The sequence below is a fragment of the Helianthus annuus genome, chromosome 13 (assembly GCF_002127325.2).
Source record: "Helianthus annuus cultivar XRQ/B chromosome 13, HanXRQr2.0-SUNRISE, whole genome shotgun sequence".
Lineage (NCBI taxonomy): Eukaryota > Viridiplantae > Streptophyta > Magnoliopsida > Asterales > Asteraceae > Helianthus > Helianthus annuus.
Window position 1 is genome coordinate 17,193,809 of NC_035445.2, and position 27,165 is coordinate 17,220,973.

The 27,165-nt window shown below is 39.3% G+C and overlaps 1 protein-coding gene across 1 annotated transcript; it reads right to left on the reverse strand.

Moving 5' to 3' along the window:
• Positions 1–1,460: 1,460 nt before the first annotated feature.
• On the reverse strand, positions 1,461–2,528 carry LOC110900543. The gene has a single exon (XM_022147431.1). The coding sequence runs from the start codon at positions 2,526–2,528 to the stop codon at positions 1,461–1,463; it is 1,068 nt and encodes a 355-aa protein (XP_022003123.1).
• Between the last annotated feature and the right edge of the window lie 24,637 nt (positions 2,529–27,165).

Below are 27,165 nucleotides of genomic sequence, written 5' to 3' on the forward strand. Positions count from 1 at the left end.
GAGCATGTCCTCCAAGGTCTGAATCGTACGTTCTGACTGCCCATCTGTTTGTGGATGGAAAGCCGTACTAAACTTTAGTCGTGTCCCCCAAGCTGCCTGAAAACCTTTCCAAAATCGTGAGGTGAAACGCGGGTCTCTATCGGAAACAATGGAAGATGGTGTGCCATGGAGTCGAATAATTTCTTGAAGAAATATTTCGGATAACTTATTAACCGAAAATCCTTGCTGAATTGGTAGAAAATGTGCTGACTTTGATAACCTATCGACAACAACCCATACAACATCATTCTTCTTGAATGTCTTAGGTAAGCCAGTAACAAAATCCATTGTGATCTCATCCCACTTCCATATGGGAATATCCAATGGCTGCAACAGACCGCTTGCTCGTTTGTGTTCAATTTTCACTTGTTGGCAAGTGAGGCATTTACTTACGTATCGAGCAACGTCTTCCTTCATGCCATTCCACCAGAAGTTCTGTCTTAAATCTCTATACATCTTGGTAGATCCTGGGTGAATTGAAAATGGTGAGCTGTGAGCTTCGGCTAACAATGACTCACGAAGGGTGGAGTCATCGGGTACACAAAGTCTTTTGCCACACCAAATCACCCCCTGATGGTCTATACTAAATTCAGATTGCTTACCCACCTCGAGATTTTGCACAATTGCCCAAAGTTCTCCATCTTGCTTTTGTGCATCTTTGATCCGCGATATGAGGTCGGGTTAAATCTGCATTCTAGCTAGATATCCATCAGATTTACTAAACTGGAGCCAAATGTTCATCCTTTCAAGATCCCTCCTAATATGAGGTTGAATTTGTAGGCAAGATATAGTCCCGGAATTCTTTCGGCTTAATGCATCAGCTACAACATTGGCTTTGCCTGGATGATATTGAATATTTGCATCATAATCTTTTAAAAGTTCTAACCACCTTCTTTGCCTCATATTTAGCTCCTTCTGCGTAAATATATACTTGAGGCTCTTGTGGTCGGTAAAGATGTCACATCTTTCACCATACAGATAGTGTCGCCAAATCTTAAGTGCAAAGATGACTGCGGCCAGTTCTAAATCATGTGTAGGATAGTTAACTTCATAAGGCTTCAACTGACGGGAGGCATAAGCGATAACCTTCCCATGTTGCATTAGCACACAACCTAATCCTTTCTTTGAGGCATCACTGTAGACTTGGTAACCTCCTGATCCAGAAGGGAGAGCGAGTATCGGAGAGGATACAAGTCGTTTTTTTTGGGTAAAGGGTTACCCCGGTGAAATTTTATATCAATCAAATAAAACAGGGTGTATCGCGACATCGACACACACTACTAGACTTGACATGCCAAGCCTAGAGTAAACCAACCTAAACAAAACAAAACCCAACAAACAGCACAATCCAGAAAAAACTACCAAGAAATAACACAACCCAACACACACCCACTAGGCTACAGAAAACACATTAGACTCGATTAGCCCGGATTCAGCTCCATATTCTTCGAGATCAGCCATGTCTCCAATATCTTCCTATGCTTCGGCTCTCTACCAAGTTTGAAACCCATAATCCTCAGCCGAACCGAATCAATAATGGTCTTCGAGAGATCACACGTCTTCCTTTGAAGTTGCGAGAACAATCGACTATTCCTTTCTTGCCATATAAAGTACGTTGTAGCTGATAGTAAGATCTTACAAATAATATGCTCTAAGGTCTTCAAATGAGCATTGAGTTCCATCCATAACATAATAGAGGACCACGAATCCGTAACACTTCCCATGTCTACCATATTCCTCACTAAGCCCCAAACCTCCGAAGCATAAGGGCACTGGAAGAAAAGATGATCTCTAGAATCACGGTCCTGTTTACACAAGGGGCAACACATGAGTCTCAGATTTGTAGCGCTGCCCGCTTCCCAATCTGCCAATCTGTCTTGAGTCTTCAGCTTGTTTTTGATGACTAACCACAAGTGGAAGGAATGTCGAGGGATGCATTGACTGAACCAGACCGCATTTACCCAGAACACCGTTCCCTCTCTATGTCTCAAGCTATTCCAAGCCTCCCAAGTTTTAAAATCTTGAAATCTACCATCTGTGTCCTTCCAGTGGAACCGATCTTCCACATCAGGAATAATCTGGGGAACATTGACATCAATAAGAACCGGAAATAGGTCATACCATGCTTGAGGCCATAACCATTGGCCATTTTCATCAATAAGATCAGCAACCATAGAGCGTAAAGATAACCCAGCATTTGCAATGACTCGAGGGGATATAAACGACCGAAGGGGACTATAATCACACCAATTATCACTCCACGCATTAGTGTTGCATCCGTTTCGAATAGACTTCCAAAAGCAAGATCGAACTCTAGTGCGAAGAGCCAATAGTTTCCTCCATCCCCAGCTGATGTTACAACGACTCTGGACATCCCAAAAGCTAGCACCTTTCAACTTGTATGAATGAATCCATTGTACCCAAAGGGACTTTCGATTGGTAATAATGCTCCAAATGTGAGATGTTAGAAGGGCTCTATTGACATCCATAATACTCCTGATGCCTAGGCCACCCTCCTCTTTGGGCAAGCAAACATCCTTCCAGGCAACTTTAGCACGGACCGATCCCTGCGTACCACCGTTCCATAATTCTTCAAAGCTTTTCTCTTGTTCCTCATTCCATGAGTACTTCACCCCTTTCTTTAGGAGTTTTGTGAGTGGTAAAGCAATTACCGAGAATCTTTCAACAAATCTTCGGTAATAGCCAGCAAGACCCAAGAAACTTCGTATTTCGGTAACAGAAGTGGGTCTTGGCCATTTTGTAATAGCTTCAACCTTTGTTGGGTCTACCATAATTCCCTCTGCTGATATGACATGACCTAGAAATGATACTTGGCTAAGCCAAAAGTCACATTTGGAGAACTTCGCGTACAACTTCTCATGCCGCAAGGTTCCAAGTACTTCATGTAGATGTGCTTCATGCTCTTTGCGACTTTTAGAATATACCAGAATGTCATCGATAAAGACAATAACGAATTTGTCTAGGAATTTGTGAAATACGCGATTCATCAAATCCATAAAGACTGCGGGTGCATTAGTTAGTCCAAAGGGCATAACCAAAAATTCGTAATGACCATATCGAGTACGAAAAGCGGTCTTGGGAACATCCTCATTCTTGACCTTTAACTGATGGTACCCAGACCTTAGGTCGATTTTTGAGAAGAACTGAGCCCCTTGAAGTTGATCAAAGAGATCATCAATGCGAGGCAGAGGATACTGATTACGAATAGTAATCTTGTTCAGCTCTCGGTAGTCAATACATAAACGCATACTACCGTCTTTCTTCTTCACAAATAAGACCGGAGCACCCCAAGGTGAAACACTGGGTCTTATGAATCCTAAATCTAACAATTCTTGCAATTGTTCCTTCAACTCCTTCAGTTCCATTGGGGCCATACGGTATGGAGCTTTAGAAATAGGTTCGGCACCAGGGATCAAGTCGATGGTGAATTCCAACTGACGGTCGGGTGGTAATCCCGGGAGTTCATCCGGAAATACATCAGGATATTCACGAACAACGGAGTGGCTATCGATACTCTTAATACTAGCAGAAGTATCCTTAATTGATGCTAGGAATCCAGCACAGCCGTTTGATATGGATTTTCGAGCCTTAAGTGCAGAGATAATTTTAAGAGATTTATGGGCTTGAGTTCCCTGATATATAATATCAGGATGATGAAGATCACCAAAAATAACTCGGCGAGAATGACAATCTATAGTTACACGATGTCTAGACAACCAATCTATTCCTAGAATAATATCAAAGTCACACATATGTATTGGAAATAAGTCTGCCTTACACACAATAGATTCAATACGGATCGGACAATCCTTATATACGTAAGTGATTACGGATGAATTTTCCATGGGAGTGGAAATGGTGAAAGTGTGATCTAAGAGAGTTGGTCTTATCGGAAGATACTTAGTAAACGAATGGGATACTAAAGAATGAGTCGCTCCTGTATCGAATAACACATAGATACTACGTTCACCAATCTGAAGGGTTCCAGATACAGTACCTGGAATATTAGCAGCGTCAGTAGCGGAAAGTGCGAAAATTCTTCCTCCAACATTGGGTTGATTATTCTTCTTAGTATCTTTCTTAGGACATTCCTTGATCATGTGTCCAGTTTGGCCACATTTAAAACATGCTCCTGTACTTCGGTGACATACGCCCTGATGTCTTTTACCACAAGTATTACATAGAGGATATGTAATCTGATTCGGGTTTACTTGTTGATTCAGTGGTTGGGCTCTAATAGGTTCTGCATATAACTGAATCTGGTTTTGAGCAGGTCTCGGGTTTTGAAGTCTAGGTTGCCATTGACGTGCTTGATTTTCAAAGTTTTGATTTCCTTGCACTTTACGATCTTGATGCTGTGGCGTAGTGGATGACTGGCCGATTTCTTGCTTAAATTGGCCTTCTCTATTTCTCTTCTTATTATCCCCAGTTCGAGATAGGAATTCTTTCCTTTCGAATTCAAAAGTTTTGATTGTATCAGCAACTTCGGTGATATCCTTAAATTTCATGTACATGATCGACTTCCGAATTCGATCATTAACTGCCCACTTGCATTTTTCTGCCTGGACTTCTGCTGATCCGGCAACATCTCCTACAATACTAGCCAACCTTGAAAATCGAGTAATGAACTCAGAGGCTGGTTCATCACTCCCCTGTCGAATTACTGCATACTCCCTGATATAAGCTTCTTTATCAGCGGTCGAAAAATATTTATCGTAAAAGATATTACGAAAGTCGACCCATGAAAGATTAGCGTCAAAATCATCCCCTCCTTTGACTTGCTTATATCCTTCCCACCAAGTTTGTGCGTCATCTTCAAATTTGTAGGTAGCCAGTCTAACTTTGTATTGCTCCGGAACTCCAAGAACTCCGAAGATCTTTTCAATGTGAGCTATCCAGTTTCTTGCTTCGACTGGATTAGTAGCGTGACTAAAGGATTTCGGTTTTTGTTTTTGAAATTTACTAATCCATATGTCTATAGTATAAGTAATATTGTTCGTGGTATTCTCACGGGTTTGACCACCAGAGATTGGATTAGTGTTAGTGTGTTCTGGATGACGAGTTTGTTGAATAACGGCCTCAGCTGTTTGGGCAACAAGGTTTGGAAGCAACCCAGCAACAGCCTGGTTGATAGCATTAACTATGTTTGGATCAACTGGAGTCTCATTCGAAGAAGTGTTGTTACGTTCATGGTTAGTACGAGTATTCCTACGTGGCGGACGACGAGGAGGCATCTATAAGAATAGACATAGGAATTAAATCAAATAAGAGATCAAGTTGAATCCTATCATAGATATCTACCCATTCCTCACAGGTCTTAATTACTATCTTCAAGTTTTCTACAGGAAAGAGCCTTTGCTCTGATACCATAGCTGTAACACCCCAACCCGGAAAGGCTGACGTGTCACAATAACGGTAACATAAACAAAAGTCATAATTCCATTTTATTCATTTATTTATTAAGGATACAACCACACGACCATAAAAATTAAGATTATTATACAAGTGGAGACAGTTGTCTTAATTAACTAACATCTTTAGATTTATTCCTAGGCTTTATTCTTCTCTCTTTTCCACTCCCAAAGTAACCTGTGGACCTATATATACAAAAAGTTTACGGAATGAGCCGAATGCTCAGTATGGAATTTTAGGCTCAATTAACAACTAAATGCTTCATATGAAATCTTATCCGGATGAAACTTTAGGCGAAAATGATACGATGCAAGAACAAAATTTCATAATCATATCTTACGGATGTACCCATGAGCAAACTTAAAACATGACAATACACAGGTAGCTACTCCTGCATAGTTATCACATGAGATGGCGAATTGGCATACCCGTTATCCACCTCCTTATACTTAAATCCTAGGATCGATCCATACGCCTCCTAATAGCCTTATGTACCACACTTGTACTTAAGAGACGCCGTGAACTGATCTCTCCGTCACGGATGGAGCACATGATGTTGATGCCACAACAACATGCTCGTGGGACACTCCACGAGAAGCGATACTCAGGGTATCAGAGTACAAATGATCTTATTCACATAACTTATAAAACTTATTTTCATAATAAAACGGAACATATATTGGAACATGCGATAATGAGTATAACATAATACTATCGCATGATATGAAAGCTAAATCAAATGATTAGGATAGGAATCGAACGGACTGTCAAATGAATCGATAATCAAAGACGTGAGGAGTTTTTAACAGATATAGTAATTTAGTAGTTTTATAACAATTTGAATTGAAGCAATAAAGAGTGGAGTAAGGATCCGTACCTTAATAACTTCAAAGTGAGCTACCTTATGCTAATATTTTAGATTTATTTGAGCAGAGTTTCGACTATGGATCAATTCTTTAACCTAATTTTACCATAATGCACACAAAACGGAGTTATTGATCAATACAACGATTACGATAATTCCCCGAGATCAATTTGGACAATGAATGTCCAAGTGCAATACTTCGGCTCATTTATCAAAATGACAAACGATAAAGTACAGTACTTCGGCTCGTATATCGAATCATCGACAACGATAAAGTACACTGCTTCGGCTCAGTCATCGGATTACCGATGATAGATGAAGCATAACCCAAATATGGGCAGCACTTAGATATTCTTTGGGATATATTGATTCCGGACAATGAATCGTAATAGCGATCGAGTAATTACCCTGATTGCGGCAGCACCTCGATAATAGTGTGTGTGTTAATTGAAGTAAAACGACGATAACTCTGTGTATATTGTGAGTTTTTCCGTCGATTTTGTGCCAGAAATCAAGTCCCAGACTCCTCTATTTATACCCGAATTTTGACACCGTCGCGTAGCGCGAGGGGTATCACTTGTAGGCGTCGCGCTACGCTATTGGTAATTTATGTTAGGCGAAATTTGTCCCTGTCGCGTAGCGCGAGGGGTAACCCCTATACGTGTCGCGCTACGCGAGTGGTCACCTATTTTCTATAGGTAGCTTCGTGTCTAAGTAGCTTAGCTGAGTTGATAAAATTGTAAAATTCAAAACGGCCAGCAAGTTATTTAGATAATCGTAACTAGGGTTTTGCCCCCCCTGAGTTTTAGGGGCCCTGATCCTGATTCCTATTGTTCTAAAAATTTTTAGGGTTCATGCCAATTTACTTGGGTGTCTCATTTAGGGTTTCCTTAATAAATAATTACTATTATTCTTTTTATTTCTATAATAATGATTTTAAATTTATGGGCATTACATTAGACATGTTTTGACATGTTTAACTCGACACTATTAGATTAGTGCTTGTTTAGGGTCGTAAGGTAAGCGGTCTAAACAACCGCTTAGCCTTCCGAACCCGACCCGTTTGGTCGATCTTTAGGATCCGACCAAGCTTAGTAAGTGATCATAGATTCATAGGGAATAACCACTGAGGTTATAACCTTATGATCACCTAGGATTGGTTAGTCATTTGCTAGTTAGCTTGTATGCCCATAGGAAATGACCAAAATGCCCTTTTGAAGCTAAAACCCGTATTTTGATTATGTGAACATATTTTCAACATATAATCTGAATTAGTAACATGTTTAGGGATAATTGGGCATGTAAGACTTGACATAGCACATAGTTAACCATCCGAACCTAGTTTTACGCAAACGACGCATTATAGTGGCTTATGTTACCATAATGTGTCGAAACGGGTCAAAAGCACTTAGGTAGGCCTTCCAATCAGAATGTTAGGTCTATTAAATCATGCCATATGAGTTGCAATACTCATTTGATTTATAGAACTTCATTCTATCCTATCTTCCGATTTAGGATCCGATTGTTTAACATAGTGATCCATTCTAGGTGCCACTTGATTCCTTGATTTCCCGAGCTTTGTTAGGACACTTAATCAAGGATACTCGCAATCTCAAGTGAGTACATAGTCCCCTCTTTTACTGTTTTCAATTGTTTTGGGGTGAAACATATATGCCTATCTGTTATTTTCCTGATTTTAAACTATATGATTACACATGCTTAATACATATTCTTTTGACAAATTAAACAATTACCTATGGTTTAAACACTGATTTTCCAAAACTTAATAAACAAATTGTTGGATTGTACCATTTTTATGCATTCACCCAGCCGATTGGTAGTATGATATAGCGCTATAGGACTAGACACCCCATTCCTGTTGTATGGAATGTCAGAAACCAAATTTAAACCAAATAGAAATTGCCTTCGTGGTATTTCTATAGTCTCCAAAGTGTAGTTTGATACACTAAGGCTTTGTTGAATACCAAATCACACTCTCTTTGTATATGTTGATATACTACAAAAGTACAGTTTGATGTGCTCTCAAATGTGATCTACCAAAGTATATTTTGATATACTCTGTACAAAAATCCAACATATGTTTTAACACACCTACTTTGTTATTTTTAAACCAAAGCATAGTTGATATGCTATTTTTAAACCAAAGCATAGTTTGATATGCTACTGTTTACCAAAGTATAGTTTGATATACTACAAACTTTGTTATTTTAAACTAAAGTATATTTTGATATACTATCTAAAGCATAGTTGATATGCTACTTTTAACCAAAGCATAGTTGATATGCTATTTACAAACCAAAGTATAATTTGATATACTACCAATACTTTTATTCTTAAACCAAAGTATACTTGAGATATACTACCGAAACTATTATTTTAATTACTAAAGTATATTTTGATATACTATCCATTTAACTATTTCAAAACTAAAGTATACTATGATATACTATTTGTACAAACTTTTCAAAACCATAGTATATTTTTGTCTATACTATAAACCCGTTTTCCAAAACGACACATTTTCAGAAACAATACTTTTACATTAGATTCATGGCTATTCTGAAAAACATAAAACCTTTTCTTATATTATCTAAAGCCATGAATCTAATACACAAAATCCTATGTTACTCACAGGCATTTTTATGCTGACGTACCATATTTTCATATATGTTTCAGGTACTGCTATGTGATGATTGTTGATGCACGCTACATATAGGATGGACTTGTGCCTTAGCGACTTAAAACTGAGAAACAATTATTTGTTTTATTTTAAATTGTACCAAAACATTGAATTCAATAATTCAATAAAACAAAACTATTAAATCCATGGTTGTGAAACAATGATTCTGTTACAACACTCCCCGACGTTTCCGCCACGTTTTGTTGTTTTACGTGGTCGGGGTGTGACAGAAAAATTGGTATCAGAGCCAATGGTTATAGGGAATTAGGTTATTAGTAATGCTTTGACCTAGACTATAACCTTCCTAGGACCCTATCACAAGTTATCTTGTGTTTAGTCTTAAAACAATACATGTCACCTATCCTTAGGTGATAACCACAACGAGAACACAATAACAAATCCGCTTCGAAAATTAATCATCTATCCTTGGATGATTGATTACTAGGTTTTGAACCCTTCCAGTTTGATTCATCTTTAGCTTTGTGCCTTTTGAGTTTTCAAAATCCCGTCAAAGTTTGGGTCTAAATAATGTGAACACATGCAAACTGGAAGAGTGAATGCCTGTACCCTGAGTTTTCTGTCTAAGGCTAGAGTGTTCGTACAAATCCGCAGTATCGGACCAGTCACTCTTACCTGGGAACTCTTGGGGTGAGTGTTCACTTATAGGCGAGCATGTCTTCAGTGATACATTATGTTGACCCATTTACTTTGATTTGTCACAGTGTCGTTTGTTTGTTTTAAGTAACGAACAAATGGTCACAATCCTTATGCATTGTCGATATTCTTAACATCCAGTTTTGAATATCCAATGACATCTCACTCGTTTTTCCCTCATGTTTCTTTGCTCTTTTAGAATATGCCTCCTCGACGTGATCAAGCTCAGGATGCCGCCTTGGCAGCCTTAATCGCTCAGCAATTCGCTGCTGTACTCCCGAACCTTATCACCCAGATAAATCAGGCAAACAATAACAATGTTCAGTGCACCTTTAAAACATTCAACTCGGCTTAGCCACTCACATTTACTGGGTCTGAAGGGGCCACGGGGCTCCTACGGTGGTTTGAGAGTCTCGAAAGCACGTTTCGTCATGTACAATGCCCAAACGAGCGAAAAGTTGAGTTTGCGTCGAGTGTATTCCAGAAAAGAGCACTCACATGGTGGAATGGCATAATGAGGGATCGAGGTGCCGATGTAGCAATGGCACAAACCTGGGAAGAGCTTCGGGCTCTAATGATGAAGGAATTCTGTCCTCGTCATGAGCTTAGGGCTTTGGAACGGGAATTTGATGATCTCAAACAAGACAGCGGTGAACATCGAGCATACACTGATCGTTACGAGGAATTGAGTCTGTTATGTCCTACCATGGTTACGCCTTTGGATAAGGCAATTGAAAGATACATCGATGGCCTTCCTGATCCAGTTCAGGATATTGTTACTGGTAGCAACCCTACTACCGTCAGACAAGCCATTGAACTATCTGCTACCCTGACTGAATCTCAAATCAGGAAGGGTAAGCTTTTCCGAAAAGGCGATCCAAGACCATCTGACAAGACAGCACAAGATAAACCAAAGGATAAACAGACCGAGTCCTCTAAGAAGTCGAAGAAGCGTAAGGCTTCACAAAACTTCGCAGTAGTTGCTCAGAATGATTAGGTTGCACCAAATCAGCCAGCACAGCCTCGTGCTAGGAAGAACTATATTGGTACTGCACCCTTGTGCAACAAATGCAACCGTCATCATGTGAATCAAACACCGTGTCTCAAGTGTACCCACTGTGGGCGATTGGGACATTTGGTTGAAACCTGCCGTCATGTTATCCAAAACCAAAATGCTGCAAATCCTGTTGTTGTTCGAGCACAGTTTCCACCTAGATCGTGCTATAACTGTGGTGATCTTACTCACTACCGGAACAATTGCCCAAGACTTGTTAATACAAATCCAGCACGTGGACGAGTATTTAACATAAACGAGGCAAACGCGAACGACAATGCAGCAGTGAACAATTAGTCTTTTGTATTTCCTTTGCTTGTTATCTTTTGACATTTGAGACAATTCAGTTATTATAAATAAAATGGTTGTTCCAATTTTATTTCCAAAACTGATACGATTGTGTGTGTGTTGACATACCCCTACAATATCAACACCAATGAACCATGTTCTTTCCAGAACAAACTACTCGTATGGTTCCTTCATTCTATGATCATTTGTGATCTCCCCAAAAATCCTAAGTACTAGTTTCTTTTAAGAAACAAAGTACGGGTGCAATTCTTAATCAGATACTTGAAGTACCATTTCAAATCTTTGATTTGATAAAGGTACTGTCGTAAGTCCTTAATTGGATTCTTTATTTATCCTAATACGAATATTATAACACGACAGAAACAAATTCCAAATCCTTATAAGATCTTCCTATCTTCATAGTTAGATTCTTGAGGATATTTTAAAGTACTAATTGAAGTCCGTGATTGGATTTCTAGTATACTTCAAATTCACAAACGAGCTAATAATTAAATTAACGAATACACAATTTGGTGATTTTATGTTTATGTGTAACTCCAAAGCTCGTTATCTAAGTCCTGGTGGAATCTTCCATATTTTCATATGTTAGATTCTCAGAAGGATACTCAAAGAACTGTCTTAAATCCTTAAGGGGCTTCTATGCAAATAGTAAGAACCTTGGATTCCAAAGTGCTGATTCAAAACGATTATTTGGTTCCGAGTTATAAAGATCCCTTAAGTGGTCTATTTAAAGAGATCATACAACGGTCTAGTTAAGGAAGATCATGTGTTGATCTGGTTAAAAGGATCGTTCATTGATCTAGTTAAAAAGATCCTTTGGTGGTCTAGTCAAGTCATTTCATGGTTATTCGATTGATTTTACCCTACACATTATGAGATGAACTGTGCGGACTGTGCAAGGAATTACGTAATTATGGATGCATACGTAATTATGGAATTCAGTGCACAGAAACCACAGCAAGTTTTGTCATGTGTTAAGACCTATAGTGATAAGAATAACGAGACGGGAACAATGTAAAAAGGGCATGGTGGATACGCCGCTGGTACTTCCTATATATAAGTGTTCCTTATTACATTGCGAAAGTAGCGTTATTTAAATTGCTAGAAGTCCTGGACCTTGACCAATGTCAATCTTATTTTGCATTCTCTGACTCTGATTTCGAGCACACACAAGTTTCCTATAATAGTCTTCATAGGAAACATCCTCCTATCCGTCGTTCGAAACCCCATGTGTTTGTTACTGCAACATTTTGGCAGTTAACAGATTCGCTAAGAATCCAAACGTGACCTAGAGTTCTACTCAGGAAACGAAGGATTCACTTGAAAGCGAAACGATCACAGTTGTCTTCACAAGTTTCCTCTAGAATTAAATTTCGGGACGAAATTTCCTAAAGTAGGGGAGACTGTGACACCTGTGTCACCACGAACACCAAACAAATGCCAAACCTATGAAACATTGTGTTTCATACCTGGGATTTGTATAAATATGTGTATCCTTTGCACATATCAATTCTTGTTCAATTCCGAGCTTTAAATCGCTTTCTGGAAAGTTATATGCGCACTGGTGCGTAAACGTAATCAGTTTAGCGCGAAAAACACTCCGGAATAGTGAAATAGGCTTAACATACCTTAAATGACCTTTACATAACTTAGAAATAAGTTTTGGAAGGTTTGGTATGGCAAAAACAAGTTTATTCAATCGTAGGGACTATTTGCGTCAAACTGCGAAACTATACCGATTCGTATGGTGTCGAACAGTCCGGAACTTGATCATAAGTTAAACATACCATATATAACCTAATCATAGCTTAGAAACAAGCTTTGAGTGGTTCGGTGTGCGAAAACATGCTTATATGATCATTTAGGGACTAAAAGTGTCAAAAACGGCGTAAGTTTGCATTTTCGCGCATATCTTGCGTTCTGGACACATCTGGACATCCAAAATTTTTGTACACACTAAAATATTTTTATTTTAGTGATCGCCATGCAAAAATTCCATTCGTCGCTTAATTTGGATTGATTTTGCGTTCGTTACGACTTCCGTCGTAATTAACCGAACAACGCGATTGTACGATCAAACGAACCGACATCCGAGATGTTTTTGAGCATGTTTTGAGTTCCCTATACTTTAACTTCATTTTAGAGCCTTGAAATGAGGTTAACAGGGTTTAAACGCATCGAAAAAGGCTTTAAACGCGTGCAGGGACCATTTCTGCCATTTTTGAAACTTTGCTGAATCAGACACACCGTAGCGTAGCGCGAGCCCTCCTGCCTATGTCGTCGCGCTACGCGAGTGCCACATCTGGGCAGAAAGTGTGTTTTCAGCAACAGTTTGTAAATTCAGGGGCCAATCTTGCAATTTCTTTGTGTGGTAACCAAGTTACCACCTCTCCAAGGCTTTGCACCTGCATCAAACAAATGTATGGCTAGGATTAATGCTTAATGACCAAGCAGAACAAGTGGAATGATCTTGTTAATCCACTACAACTATAAATAGCCATCAACTTTCATTCATTCCATGCTCATACCTCATTCTTCTCCTCTCTAATCTGCCTTGGAGCTCTCTTCTAAGCTTTTTGGGACTTGTCTTCTTTGTAGAAAGATAGCAAGGACTATTGTGAGCCTTCTTTCATTCTTTTATTTGCTTTTTTCCTTATGTAGTGCAGAAAGTCAAACAGTTTGGCCAACAGTTTGACTTTCGGTTTTGACCATCAATTGGTCAAGTCAAAGTTCAATTGAACTTTGAAACGTGATTGTAATCACGATAGTTATAATCCTTCGTGATTATAACCGCTGATTACCACGTTAGCTAGTTGTAGTGTCGAGTCAAAGTTTCGGTCAACATGCGCTTTAGCACGCATTTTGCAACGAAACTACTTTAGGGTATCAAAACACTTTGTTTTGATACCAAATCAGTAGGTTAGACATGTTTTGACATGTTTAACTCGACACTATTAGATTAGTGCTTGTTTAGGGTCGTAAGGTAAGCGGTCTAAACAACCGCTTAGCCTTCCGAACCCGACCCGTTTGGTCGATCTTTAGGATCCGACCAAGCTTAGTAAGTGATCATAGATTCATAGGGAATAACCACTGAGGTTATAACCTTATGATCACCTAGGATTGGTTAGTCATTTGCTAGTTAGCTTGTATGCCCATAGGAAATGACCAAAATGCCCTTTTGAAGCTAAAACCCGTATTTTGATTATGTGAACATATTTTCAACATATAATCTGAATTAGTAACATGTTTAGGGATAATTGGGCATGTAAGACTTGACATAGCACATAGTTAACCATCCGAACCTAGTTTTACGCAAACGACGCATTATAGTGGCTTATGTTACCATAATGTGTCGAAACGGGTCAAAAGCACTTAGGTAGGCCTTCCAATCAGAATGTTAGGTCTATTAAATCATGCCATATGAGTTGCAATACTCATTTGATTTATAGAACTTCATTCTATCCTATCTTCCGATTTAGGATCCGATTGTTTAACATAGTGATCCATTCTAGGTGCCACTTGATTCCTTGATTTCCCGAGCTTTGTTAGGACACTTAATCAAGGATACTCCCAATCTCAAGTGAGTACATAGTCCCCTCTTTTACTGTTTTCAATTATTTTGGGGTGAAACATATATGCCTATCTGTTATTTTCCTGATTTTAAACTATATGATTACACATGCTTAATACATATTCTTTTGACAAATTAAACAATTACCTATGGTTTAAACACTGATTTTCCAAAACTTAATAAACAAATTGTTGGATTGTACCATTTTTATGCATTCACCCAACCGATTGGTAGTATGATATAGCGCTATAGGACTAGACACCCCATTCCTGTTGTATGGAATGTCAGAAACCAAATTTAAACCAAATAGAAATTGCCTTCGTGGTATTTCTATAGTCTCCAAAGTGTAGTTTGATACACTAAGGCTTTGTTGAATACCAAATCACACTCTCTTTGTATATGTTGATATACTACAAAAGTACAGTTTGATGTGCTCTCAAATGTGATCTACCAAAGTATATTTTGATATACTATGTACAAAAATCCAACATATGTTTTAACACACCTACTTTGTTATTTTTAAACCAAAGCATAGTTGATATGCTATTTTTAAACCAAAGCATAGTTTGATATGCTACTGTTTACCAAAGTATAGTTTGATATACTACCAACTTTGTTATTTTAAACTAAAGTATATTTTGATATACTATCTAAAGCATAGTTGATATGCTACTTTTAACCAAAGCATAGTTGATATGCTATTTACAAACCAAAGTATAATTTGATATACTACCAATACTTTTATTCTTAAACCAAAGTATACTTGAGATATACTACCGAAACTATTATTTTAATTACTAAAGTATATTTTGATATACTATCCATTTAACTATTTCAAAACTAAAGTATACTATGATATACTATTTGTACAAACTTTTCAAAACCATAGTATATTTTTGTCTATACTATAAACCCGTTTTCCAAAACGATACATTTTCAGAAACAATACTTTTACATTAGATTCATGGCTATTCTGAAAAACATAAAACCTTTTCTTATATTATCTAAAGCCATGAATCTAATACACAAAATCCTATGTTACTCACAGGCATTTTTATGCTGACGTACCATATTTTCATATATGTTTCAGGTACTGCTATGTGATGATTGTTGATGCACGCTACATATAGGATGGACTTGTGCCTTAGCGACTTAAAACTGAGAAACAATTATTTGTTTTATTTTTAATTGTACCAAAACATTGAATTCAATAATTCAATAAAACAAAACTATTAAATCCATGGTTGTGAAACAATGATTCTGTTACAACACTCCCCGACGTTTCCGCCACGTTTTGTTGTTTTACGTGGTCGGGGTGTGACAGAAAAGTTGGTATCAGAGCCAATGGTTATAGGGAATTAGGTTATTAGTAATGCTTTGACCTAGACTATAACCTTCCTAGGACCCTATCACAAGTTATCTTGTGTTTAGTCTTAAAACAATACATGTCACCTATCCTTAGGTGATAACCACAACGAGAACACAATAACAAATCCGCTTCGAAAATTAATCATCTATCCTTGGATGATTGATTACTAGGTTTTGAACCCTTCCAGTTTGATTCATCTTTAGCTTTGTGCCTTTTGAGTTTTCAAAATCCCGTCAAAGTTTGGGTCTAAATAATGTGAACACATGCAAACTGGAAGAGTGAATGCCTGTACCCTGAGTTTTCTGTCTAAGGCTAGAGTGTTCGTACAAATCCGCAGTATCGGACCAGTCACTCTTACCTGGGAACTCTTGGGGTGAGTGTTCACTTATAGGCGAGCATGTCTTCAGTGATACATTATGTTGACCCATTTACTTTGATTTGTCACAGTGTCGTTTGTTTGTTTTAAGTAACGAACAAATGGTCACAATCCTTATGCATTGTCGATATTCTTAACATCCAGTTTTGAATATCCAATGACATCTCACTCGTTTTTCCCTCATGTTTCTTTGCTCTTTTAGAATATGCCTCCTCGACGTGATCAAGCTCAGGATGCCGCCTTGGCAGCCTTAATCGCTCAGCAATTCGCTGCTGTACTCCCGAACCTTATCACCCAGATAAATCAGGCAAACAATAACAATGTTCAGTGCACCTTTAAAACATTCAACTCGGCTTAGCCACTCACATTTACTGGGTCTGAAGGGGCCACGGGGCTCCTACGGTGGTTTGAGAGTCTCGAAAGCACGTTTCGTCATGTACAATGCCCAAACGAGCGAAAAGTTGAGTTTGCGTCGAGTGTATTCCAGAAAAGAGCACTCACATGGTGGAATGGCATAATGAGGGATCGAGGTGCCGATGTAGCAATGGCACAAACCTGGGAAGAGCTTCGGGCTCTAATGATGAAGGAATTCTGTCCTCGTCATGAGCTTAGGGCTTTGGAACGGGAATTTGATGATCTCAAACAAGACATCGGTGAACATCGAGCATACACTGATCGTTACGAGGAATTGAGTCTGTTATGTCCTACCATGGTTACGCCTTTGGATAAGGCAATTGAAAGATACATCGATGGCCTTCCTGATCCAGTTCAGGATATTGTTACTGGTAGCAACCCTACTACCGTCAGACAAGCCATTGAACTATCTGCTACCCTGACTGAATCTCAAATCAGGAAGGGTAAGCTTTTCCGAAAAGGCGATCCAAGACCATCTGACAAGACAGCACAAGATAAACCAAAGGATAAACAGACCGAGTCCTCTAAGAAGTCGAAGAAGCGTAAGGCTTCACAAAACTTCGCAGTAGTTGCTCAGAATGATCAGGTTGCACCAAATCAGCCAGCACAGCCTCGTGCTAGGAAGAACTATATTGGTACTGCACCCTTGTGCAACAAATGCAACCGTCATCATGCGAATCAAACACCGTGTCTCAAGTGTACCCACTGTGGGTGATTGGGACATTTGGTTGAAACCTGCCGTCATGTTATCCAAAACCAAAATGCTGCAAATCCTGTTGTTGTTCGAGCACAGTTTCCACCTAGATCGTACTATAACTGTGGTGATCTTACTCACTACCGGAACAATTGCCCAAGACTTGTTAATACAAATCCAGCACGTGGACGAGTATTTAACATAAACGAGGCAAACGCGAACGACAATGCAGCAGTGAACAATTAGTCTTTTGTATTTCCTTTGCTTGTTATCTTTTGACATTTGAGACAATTCAGTTATTATAAATAAAATGGTTGTTCCAATTTTATTTCCAAAACTGATACGATTGTGTGTGTGTTGACATACCCCTACAATATCAACACCAATGAACCATGTTCTTTCCAGAACAAACTACTCGTATGGTTCCTTCATTCTATGATCATTTGTGATCTCCCCAAAAATCCTAAGTACTAGTTTCTTTTAAGAAACAAAGTACGGGTGCAATTCTTAATCAGATACTTGAAGTACCATTTCAAATCTTTGATTTGATAAAGGTACTGTCGTAAGTCCTTAATTGGATTCTTTATTTATCCTAATACGAATATTATAACACGACAGAAACAAATTCCAAATCCTTATAAGATCGTCCTATCTTCATAGTTAGATTCTTGAGGATATTTTAAAGTACTAATTGAAGTCCGTGATTGGATTTCTAGTATACTTCAAATTCACAAACGAGCTAATAATTAAATTAACGAATACACAATTTGGTGATTTTATGTTTATGTGTAACTCCAAAGCTCGTTATCTAAGTCCTGGTGGAATCTTCCATATTTTCATATGTTAGATTCTCAGAAGGATACTCAAAGAACTGTCTTAAATCCTTAAGGGGCTTCTATGCAAATAGTAAGAACCTTGGATTCCAAAGTGCTGATTCAAAACGATTATTTGGTTCCGAGTTATAAAGATCCCTTAAGTGGTCTATTTAAAGAGATCATACAACGGTCTAGTTAAGGAAGATCATGTGTTGATCTGGTTAAAAGGATCGTTCATTGATCTAGTTAAAAAGATCCTTTGGTGGTCTAGTCAAGTCATTTCATGGTTATTCGATTGATTTTACCCTACACATTATGAGATGAACTGTGCGGACTGTGCAAGGAATTACGTAATTATGGATGCATACGTAATTATGGAATTCAGTGCACAGAAACCACAGCAAGTTTTGTCATGTGTTAAGACCTATAGTGATAAGAATAACGAGACGGGAACAATGTAAAAAGGGCATGGTGGATACGCCGCTGGTACTTCCTATATATAAGTGTTCCTTATTACATTGCGAAAGTAGCGTTATTTAAATTGCTAGAAGTCCTGGACCTTGACCAATGTCAATCTTATTTTGCATTCTCTGACTCTGATTTCGAGCACACACAAGTTTCCTATAATAGTCTTCATAGGAAACATCCTCCTATCCGTCGTTCGAAACCCCATGTGTTTGTTACTGCAACATTTTGGCAGTTAACAGATTCGCTAAGAATCCAAACGTGACCTAGAGTTCTACTCAGGAAATGAAGGATTCACTTGAAAGCGAAACGATCACAGTTGTCTTCACAAGTTTCCTCTAGAATTAAATTTCGGGACGAAATTTCCTAAAGTAGGGGAGACTGTGACACCTGTGTCACCACGAACACCAAACAAATGCCAAACCTATGAAACATTGTGTTTCATACCTGGGATTTGTATAAATATGTGTATCCTTTGCACATATCAATTCTTGTTCAATTCCGAGCTTTAAATCGCTTTCTGGAAAGTTATATGCGCACTGGTGCGTAAACGTAATCAGTTTAGCGCGAAAAACACTCCGGAATAGTGAAATAGGCTTAACATACCTTAAATGACCTTTACATAACTTAGAAATAAGTTTTGGAAGGTTTGGTATGGCAAAAACAAGTTTATTCAATCGTAGGGACTATTTGCGTCAAACTGCGAAACTATACCGATTCGTATGGTGTCGAACAGTCCGGAACTTGATCATAAGTTAAACATACCATATATAACCTAATCATAGCTTAGAAACAAGCTTTGAGTGGTTCGGTGTGCGAAAACATGCTTATATGATCATTTAGGGACTAAAAGTGTCAAAAACGGCGTAAGTTTGCATTTTCGCGCATATCTTGCGTTCTGGACACATCTGGACATCCAAAATTTTTGTACACACTAAAATATTTTTATTTTAGTGATCGCCATGCAAAAATTCCATTCGTCGCTTAATTTGGATTGATTTTGCGTTCGTTACGACTTCCGTCGTAATTAACCGAACAACGCGATTGTACGATCAAACGAACCGACATCCGAGATGTTTTTGAGCATGTTTTGAGTTCCCTATACTTTAACTTCATTTTAGAGCCTTGAAATGAGGTTAACAGGGTTTAAACGCATCGAAAAAGGCTTTAAACGCGTGCAGGGACCATTTCTGCCATTTTTGAAACTTTGCTGAATCAGACACACCGTAGCGTAGCGCGAGCCCTCCTGCCTATGTCGTCGCGCTACGCGAGTGCCACATCTGGGCAGAAAGTGTGTTTTCAGCAACAGTTTGTAAATTCAGGGGCCAATCTTGCAATTTCTTTGTGTGGTAACCAAGTTACCACCTCTCCAAGGCTTTGCACCTGCATCAAACAAATGTATGGCTAGGATTAATGCTTAATGACCAAGCAGAACAAGTGGAATGATCTTGTTAATCCACTACAACTATAAATAGCCATCAACTTTCATTCATTCCATGCTCATACCTCATTCTTCTCCTCTCTAATCTGCCTTGGAGCTCTCTTCTAAGCTTTTTGGGACTTGTCTTCTTTGTAGAAAGATAGCAAGGACTATTGTGAGCCTTCTTTCATTCTTTTATTTGCTTTTTTCCTTATGTAGTGCAGAAAGTCAAACAGTTTGGCCAACAGTTTGACTTTCGGTTTTGACCATCAATTGGTCAAGTCAAAGTTCAATTGAACTTTGAAACGTGATTGTAATCACGATAGTTATAATCCTTCGTGATTATAACCGCTGATTACCACGTTAGCTAGTTGTAGTGTCGAGTCAAAGTTTCGGTCAACATGCGCTTTAGCACGCATTTTGCAACGAAACTACTTTAGGGTATCAAAACACTTTGTTTTGATACCAAATCAGTAGGTTAGACATGTTTTGACATGTTTAACTCGACACTATTAGATTAGTGCTTGTTTAGGGTCGTAAGGTAAGCGGTCTAAACAACCGCTTAGCCTTCCGAACCCGACCCGTTTGGTCGATCTTTAGGATCCGACCAAGCTTAGTAAGTGATCATAGATTCATAGGGAATAACCACTGAGGTTATAACCTTATGATCACCTAGGATTGGTTAGTCATTTGCTAGTTAGCTTGTATGCCCATAGGAAATGACCAAAATGCCCTTTTGAAGCTAAAACCCGTATTTTGATTATGTGAACATATTTTCAACATATAATCTGAATTAGTAACATGTTTAGGGATAATTGGGCATGTAAGACTTGACATAGCACATAGTTAACCATCCGAACCTAGTTTTACGCAAACGACGCATTATAGTGGCTTATGTTACCATAATGTGTCGAAACGGGTCAAAAGCACTTAGGTAGGCCTTCCAATCAGAATGTTAGGTCTATTAAATCATGCCATATGAGTTGCAATACTCATTTGATTTATAGAACTTCATTCTATCCTATCTTCCGATTTAGGATCCGATTGTTTAACATAGTGATCCATTCTAGGTGCCACTTGATTCCTTGATTTCCCGAGCTTTGTTAGGACACTTAATCAAGGATACTCGCAATCTCAAGTGAGTACATAGTCCCCTCTTTTACTATTTTCAATTGTTTTGGGGTGAAACATATATGCCTATCTGTTATTTTCCTGATTTTAAACTATATGATTACACATGCTTAATACATATTCTTTTGACAAATTAAACAATTACCTATGGTTTAAACACTGATTTTCCAAAACTTAATAAACAAATTGTTGGATTGTACCATTTTTTTTTTGGGTAAAGGGTTACCCCGGTGATTTTATATATTCACATCAAAAACAAACAAGTAGTGAGGTGAAGTCCACACTAGTTCTTACATGAGACATGCCCCACGTAAGTATAAGCCAAACACCAAAAAACAACATAACAACTGAAAAACTTCTAGTCTAGCAACTAGCAAACACCGTAGCAACGAAAACGCTAACATCTAGCCTCCATCATCGTTCACATTGTCTTCACCAATGCCCCAAACGCCTCGCAATCTAGCCACATTCGTACATTGCCTAAATTTAGCCCCCATGAGTTTGTACCGTATAGTTTTAAGAATCGTGTCTCGTATCGTGTCTGGGGGTCTAGTTTGATTCCTGAATAATCTCGCATTTCGCTCTTGCCATATCACATAAGCCGTTGCTCCCACCACGAGTTTACTAACAAAGTGAGCTGCAGACTTCGATCTCCCTCTAGCCTTGAGCCAGCTAATAATCGAGCTCCATTTCTGATCCACATTAGCCATACCAGCCTTCTCCCGAACCATAATCCAAACTTTAGATGAAAAACTACACTCAAAGAAAAGATGCTCGTGTGAATCAACGTTTTCATAGCAAAGAAGGCAGCACATCATGTTCATATTTTTCCTCCTAGACAGATCCCACTGGAGAATAATATCTTGAGTCAGAAGTTTACGACGCATGATCAACCACATTAAGAACGCATGTCTGGGGATGCATTGGGCAAACCACACAATATTCACCCAGTCTACATCTTGATCCCTAGAACGACACGAGTGCCAAGCTATAGAGGACGAGAACTCTTTCAAATCATCACCATCCTTCCAGCATAACCTGTCAAGACTATTCGGTTGGAGGTGAATAGTGTCCAGCTGATTCAAATTAGGAAACCGAGTCCTCCACTCTAGCGGCCAAGACCACAAACCATGTAATTGAACATCCGCAACTTTAGCATTGAGCATGAACCCTGCATTTGAAATCACACGAGGCGAAATGTAGTTAGCGAGAGGCCCGATCGGACTCCAAGAGTTGTACCAGGCCGATGTGTTCCTTCCATCCCCCAATTTTGACCAAATATGATCTCTTAAAAACGGCCTGATTTGAAGAAGCTTCCTCCATGACCAGCTACAATTTGTTACTACTTTACACGTCCAAAAGTTACATTGCTTTAATCGATAAGAGTGAATCCAGGCCACCCATAACGAATCTTTCTTATTCAGAATGCTCCAGGCATGAGACGCCATAAGAGCCTTGTTGACATCTCCCACTCTACGAATACCAAGGCCACCTTCATACTTTGGGACACAAATAGCATTCCAGGCAACTTTAGCTTTCCCTCTATGAAACGAAGCTTCTTGAGACCATAAAAAATTCCTCATTTTGGCCTCTAACTCTTTGATAATACTAGCTGGCAATATAAACACGGAGGACCAATACACATGTAGGGCCGACAAAACCGAAATAATAAGTTGGAGCCTACCCGCGAAGGATAGCAGTTTGTTTTTCCAGTTGCCAATGCGCTTCTCCATTCTTTCAACCAAAACATTACAATCTTTCGCTAGCAGTCTAGTCGAAATTAGGGGAACCCCTAAATATCTGACCGGCAAATGACCCTCTTCAAACGGCATGACATTCAGGATAGCCTCTCTGACATGATCCGAAACATTACAGAAAAACGCGGTGCTCTTCTGCAAACTAGGAACCAAACCCGACATGTTTGTAAAAGACGTGAGAGAATCCATAATAAAAGAAGCCGATTGCACATCTCCGCGAGCAAACATAAATAAATCATCTGCAAAACAGAGGTTAATAATGCGTTGCTTTTCACATTTGTTGTGGAACTTAAACGAAGAATCCACCCGAGAAGCATGCTGCAGAATGCATGTTAGAATTTCCATGACAAGAGTGAAAAGATACGGGGATAGCGGATCTCCTTGCCTCAATCCACGCCTACCCTTGAAATAACCATGCACTTCCCCATTGACACATAGAGAATAAGCTGGAGTAGAAACACATGTCATAATCCAATGTACAAACCTCGAATGAAAGCCAAACCCAACGAGAACATCCTTGAGAAAACTCCAATGAACTGTGTCGTAGGCTTTTTGAATATCAACTTTAAAAGCACACCGGGGGGGACCATAGTTCCTATGATAATTGTGCATCAATTCTTGAGTGAGCAAAATATTGTCCGAGATTTTTCTTCCCGGTATAAAGGCGGATTGGTTGATGCTAACTATTCGGTTCAAGTAACCCTTTATACGGTCCGCTACAATCTTGCTAATACACTTGTAAACAACATTACAACAAGCAATGGGCCGATAATCCGTAACTGAAAGAGGAGTGGTCTTCTTTGGAATTAGAACAATAAGAGTATTATTTAACTCCCGAAGAAGCTTACCAGTGTTGAAAAAATCAATTATGGCGTTTGAGACGTCAACACCAATAATATCCCATGCACTCTTGAAAAACGCCGCTGAATACCCATCCGGACCAGGGGCCTTGTCATTCCCAATAGAAAACATTGCCAGCTTAACCTCTTGACTCGTGACCGGACGAACCATATGCAACGCATCCGCTTCATTTAACTTGTTGGAAAACAAATCATGTGACGGGCGGATAGCGATATCATCTTCACTTCCAAGGAACTTTTCATAATGAGCAACAATTGCCTTAGACACATTCTCGCCCTCAAATAGAATCCCCTCTGAATTAGTAATAACATCAATTCTGGTAGTATGATTTCTGCTCTTCAAGGAAGCATGAAAGAAAGCCGTATTAGCGTCCCCCGCGCGAAGCCAATCCACTTTTGATTTTTGTTTTAAGAACCGCTCCTCATCAAGACATGCCTCTTGAAATTCAGCCGATGTCTTCGTCTCTAGCTCACGAAGACCAACATTAAACGGGTTACTATCAATATCCCGTTGAACCGCATCCAACTTTGACCGGAGCTCCTCCACTTTCATGTGGAGATTACCTTGCTGAAATAGAAGATCACGAAGCGGCTTCTTAAGCAATCGAAGTTTCTTCACCACTCGAAATTGCTGAACTCCCTCAATATTAGTCTCCCAAACCTTTTTAACCGCCTCAATAAAGCCGGCCTTATAAACCAAGAAGTTAGCGAATTTGAAAGGTCTATGTTTATTTTTATCCGGCAAAGGGATCTTTAGCAAACAAGGAGAGTGATCCGATATACGATACGGGTGGAAAAACGCCACCGAATTAGGAAACATATCCACAAAGGGAATATTACCCATAATTCTGTCTATTTTCTTTAACAATCCGGCACCATTTTTTGGTTTTTGGTTCCACGTGTAATGCAAACCCGAGCTATTAATATCAAAAACCTCCAAATCTGAAATGCAATCTTGAAAATCTCTCATTCCGATCGAAATGTTTGAAGCTCCCGTAGACTTATCATCTAAGTTGAGGGCTGAGTTGAAATCGCCTAAAATAACCCAAGGATTATTCCCCACAAGCACTTTATGCTTAGATAGATTGTACCATAACTCCCTCCGAGTAATATAGTAATTCGCTGCATAAACAACTGAACAAAAAAACACTTTCTTATCCTGCTTAAAAACAAGTTGAAAATGCATAACCTGCGAAGACTGAGACAGCAAGACAGCATCAAATATACCCGGGTCCCATCCTACTATAATCCTCGTGCCCTTGTCACACTTATTACCATTCGTGGTCCACTCCCAACGACGAAAGACCAACGAACAAACCTTATTTAGATTATCAACATTCACATGAGATTCCAAAATAGCACAGAACGACAACTTATTCTCCTTTACGATCTGTCGAACCTCTTGTTGTTTCAGAGGGCGGTTCAACCCCCTAATGTTCCAAGACGCTAGACTAATCATTAGAAACCGCTGAAAAAGGAGTGCTTGCCCCTTGTACTTTGTGCGTTCCTTCCATAAGGAAGTCATCCATCTCGCTGTAACCCTCCAACACCTCGTCCTCCACAGAGTCTACGTTACCGCCCCCACCCGAAGTACTGCATTGACCCTTATCCACATCAACAACCTTAGGATCGTTCAAAACCTCAAACGGGTTTCGACTAGTAAAAATACCCCCCATCGGCTTGGACTTAGTCTCTTCAGAACGTTTATTACTGATCGGTCTATACTCGAATTTAGGCTTTGGTTTATTAATTAGGATACCATTTTTCCTAGCAACCTTCTTTGAATGAATCCCAGAAAAACCATCCGCATCCACAGTAACAGCTTCCTTACCCTTCCGGCTCCCTTGCTTTACCGGTTTAGCAGCTTGTTCTTGATGAGCATTGTTTGTAACCTTCCTCGGCTTCTTAGGACATGTCTCATCCGAATGACCGAAGACACAACATCCCGAACATCTTAGAGGGCACCATTCATACTCAACATACATCGTTTCCTTTATAAAGCCCTCCCCCTCCAAAAACGGAATAGCCAAAGTAATTTCCTCCTTCAAATCTTTATCAGCTGAAAGTTCAACCAAAGCTCTTGCATAACTACTTCTTCCCCAGCTGTCAAGACACATAGAAGCTGTATAGGAATCAAGGTGTTTCGGTTCCCCAATTGCAGTCGCAATCATGCTCAAACCATCCTCCGTATAAGCAGCTAGAGGAACCTCATGGATCTTAACCCAAACTTGAACTTTATTAACTTCCTTCTTTTCCAGTTTCATAGAAGGTGACCACTCGCTTAGAAAAATTGGTTGGGACCGAATTATCCAAGGCCCTTCCTTTAAAACCTCCATCATTCCTTTCCGGTCAGCAAACTTAAAGAAAAAGAAACCAGTAGCATTCATCATCGACTTCTCTAAACCAAATTTCTTCCAATTGTTACGGACGAAGTACTCTACTACCGGGTATGCTATACGATCGCCTAAAAAGTAACCAATTAGCGTATTAGCTAACTTATCCTGAACCACTCGAACCGACTCCATTGGTAAAACTATATCACAGTCAGCATGTTTCCCAGAGCAGGTTAGGGACCGAAAATTAACTTTCCTAGAATTCAGATTCAAAACCGAGTCGGCATAAGACCTCATGTTACTCTTACCATCGCCCTGAATAACCCTTTCACTACTACCAGCATGACCGATATTACTAGGGTTTGCATGGGGTTGATTCCCATTTATCTTACCATCACCTGCCTGTCGTCCAATGTAATCGATATCCACCGGTTTGGATATCTCAGTCAGCCCATCAAGAATTGAAGCATTACTAGTTTGGAACATACCTCTCCGTGGCATAAAGGGGTTACCTTCAATGTTCGTAACTTTAAGTCCGATTCCTTTTACTGGCTCTGTTCCAGGAGTGGACTCAGCCTTATCATTCGAATTAGGATTCCCATCTCCATCAAGCACATCAACTCTCTCCATGTTCACGTAAGAACCAGATCATGCACAGCAACCACGATAACAACACACCACCAACAGAAAAAAAACGAAAACCCTTATCCTTAAACCCTAGGAACAATCTTCCACCCTTAATTGATTATAGAAGCGTATCAATCTAGCTAAAGTAATCTCAGTTACCCGCAATCAATAACAACTAAGATAATCAATCAGGGTTTCGTATTGAATCACAAGAGCGGCGATCAGAACAGAAACGAAAAAAAACCCTACTTCAACCCGGACACTAAAGCTAACTAGTT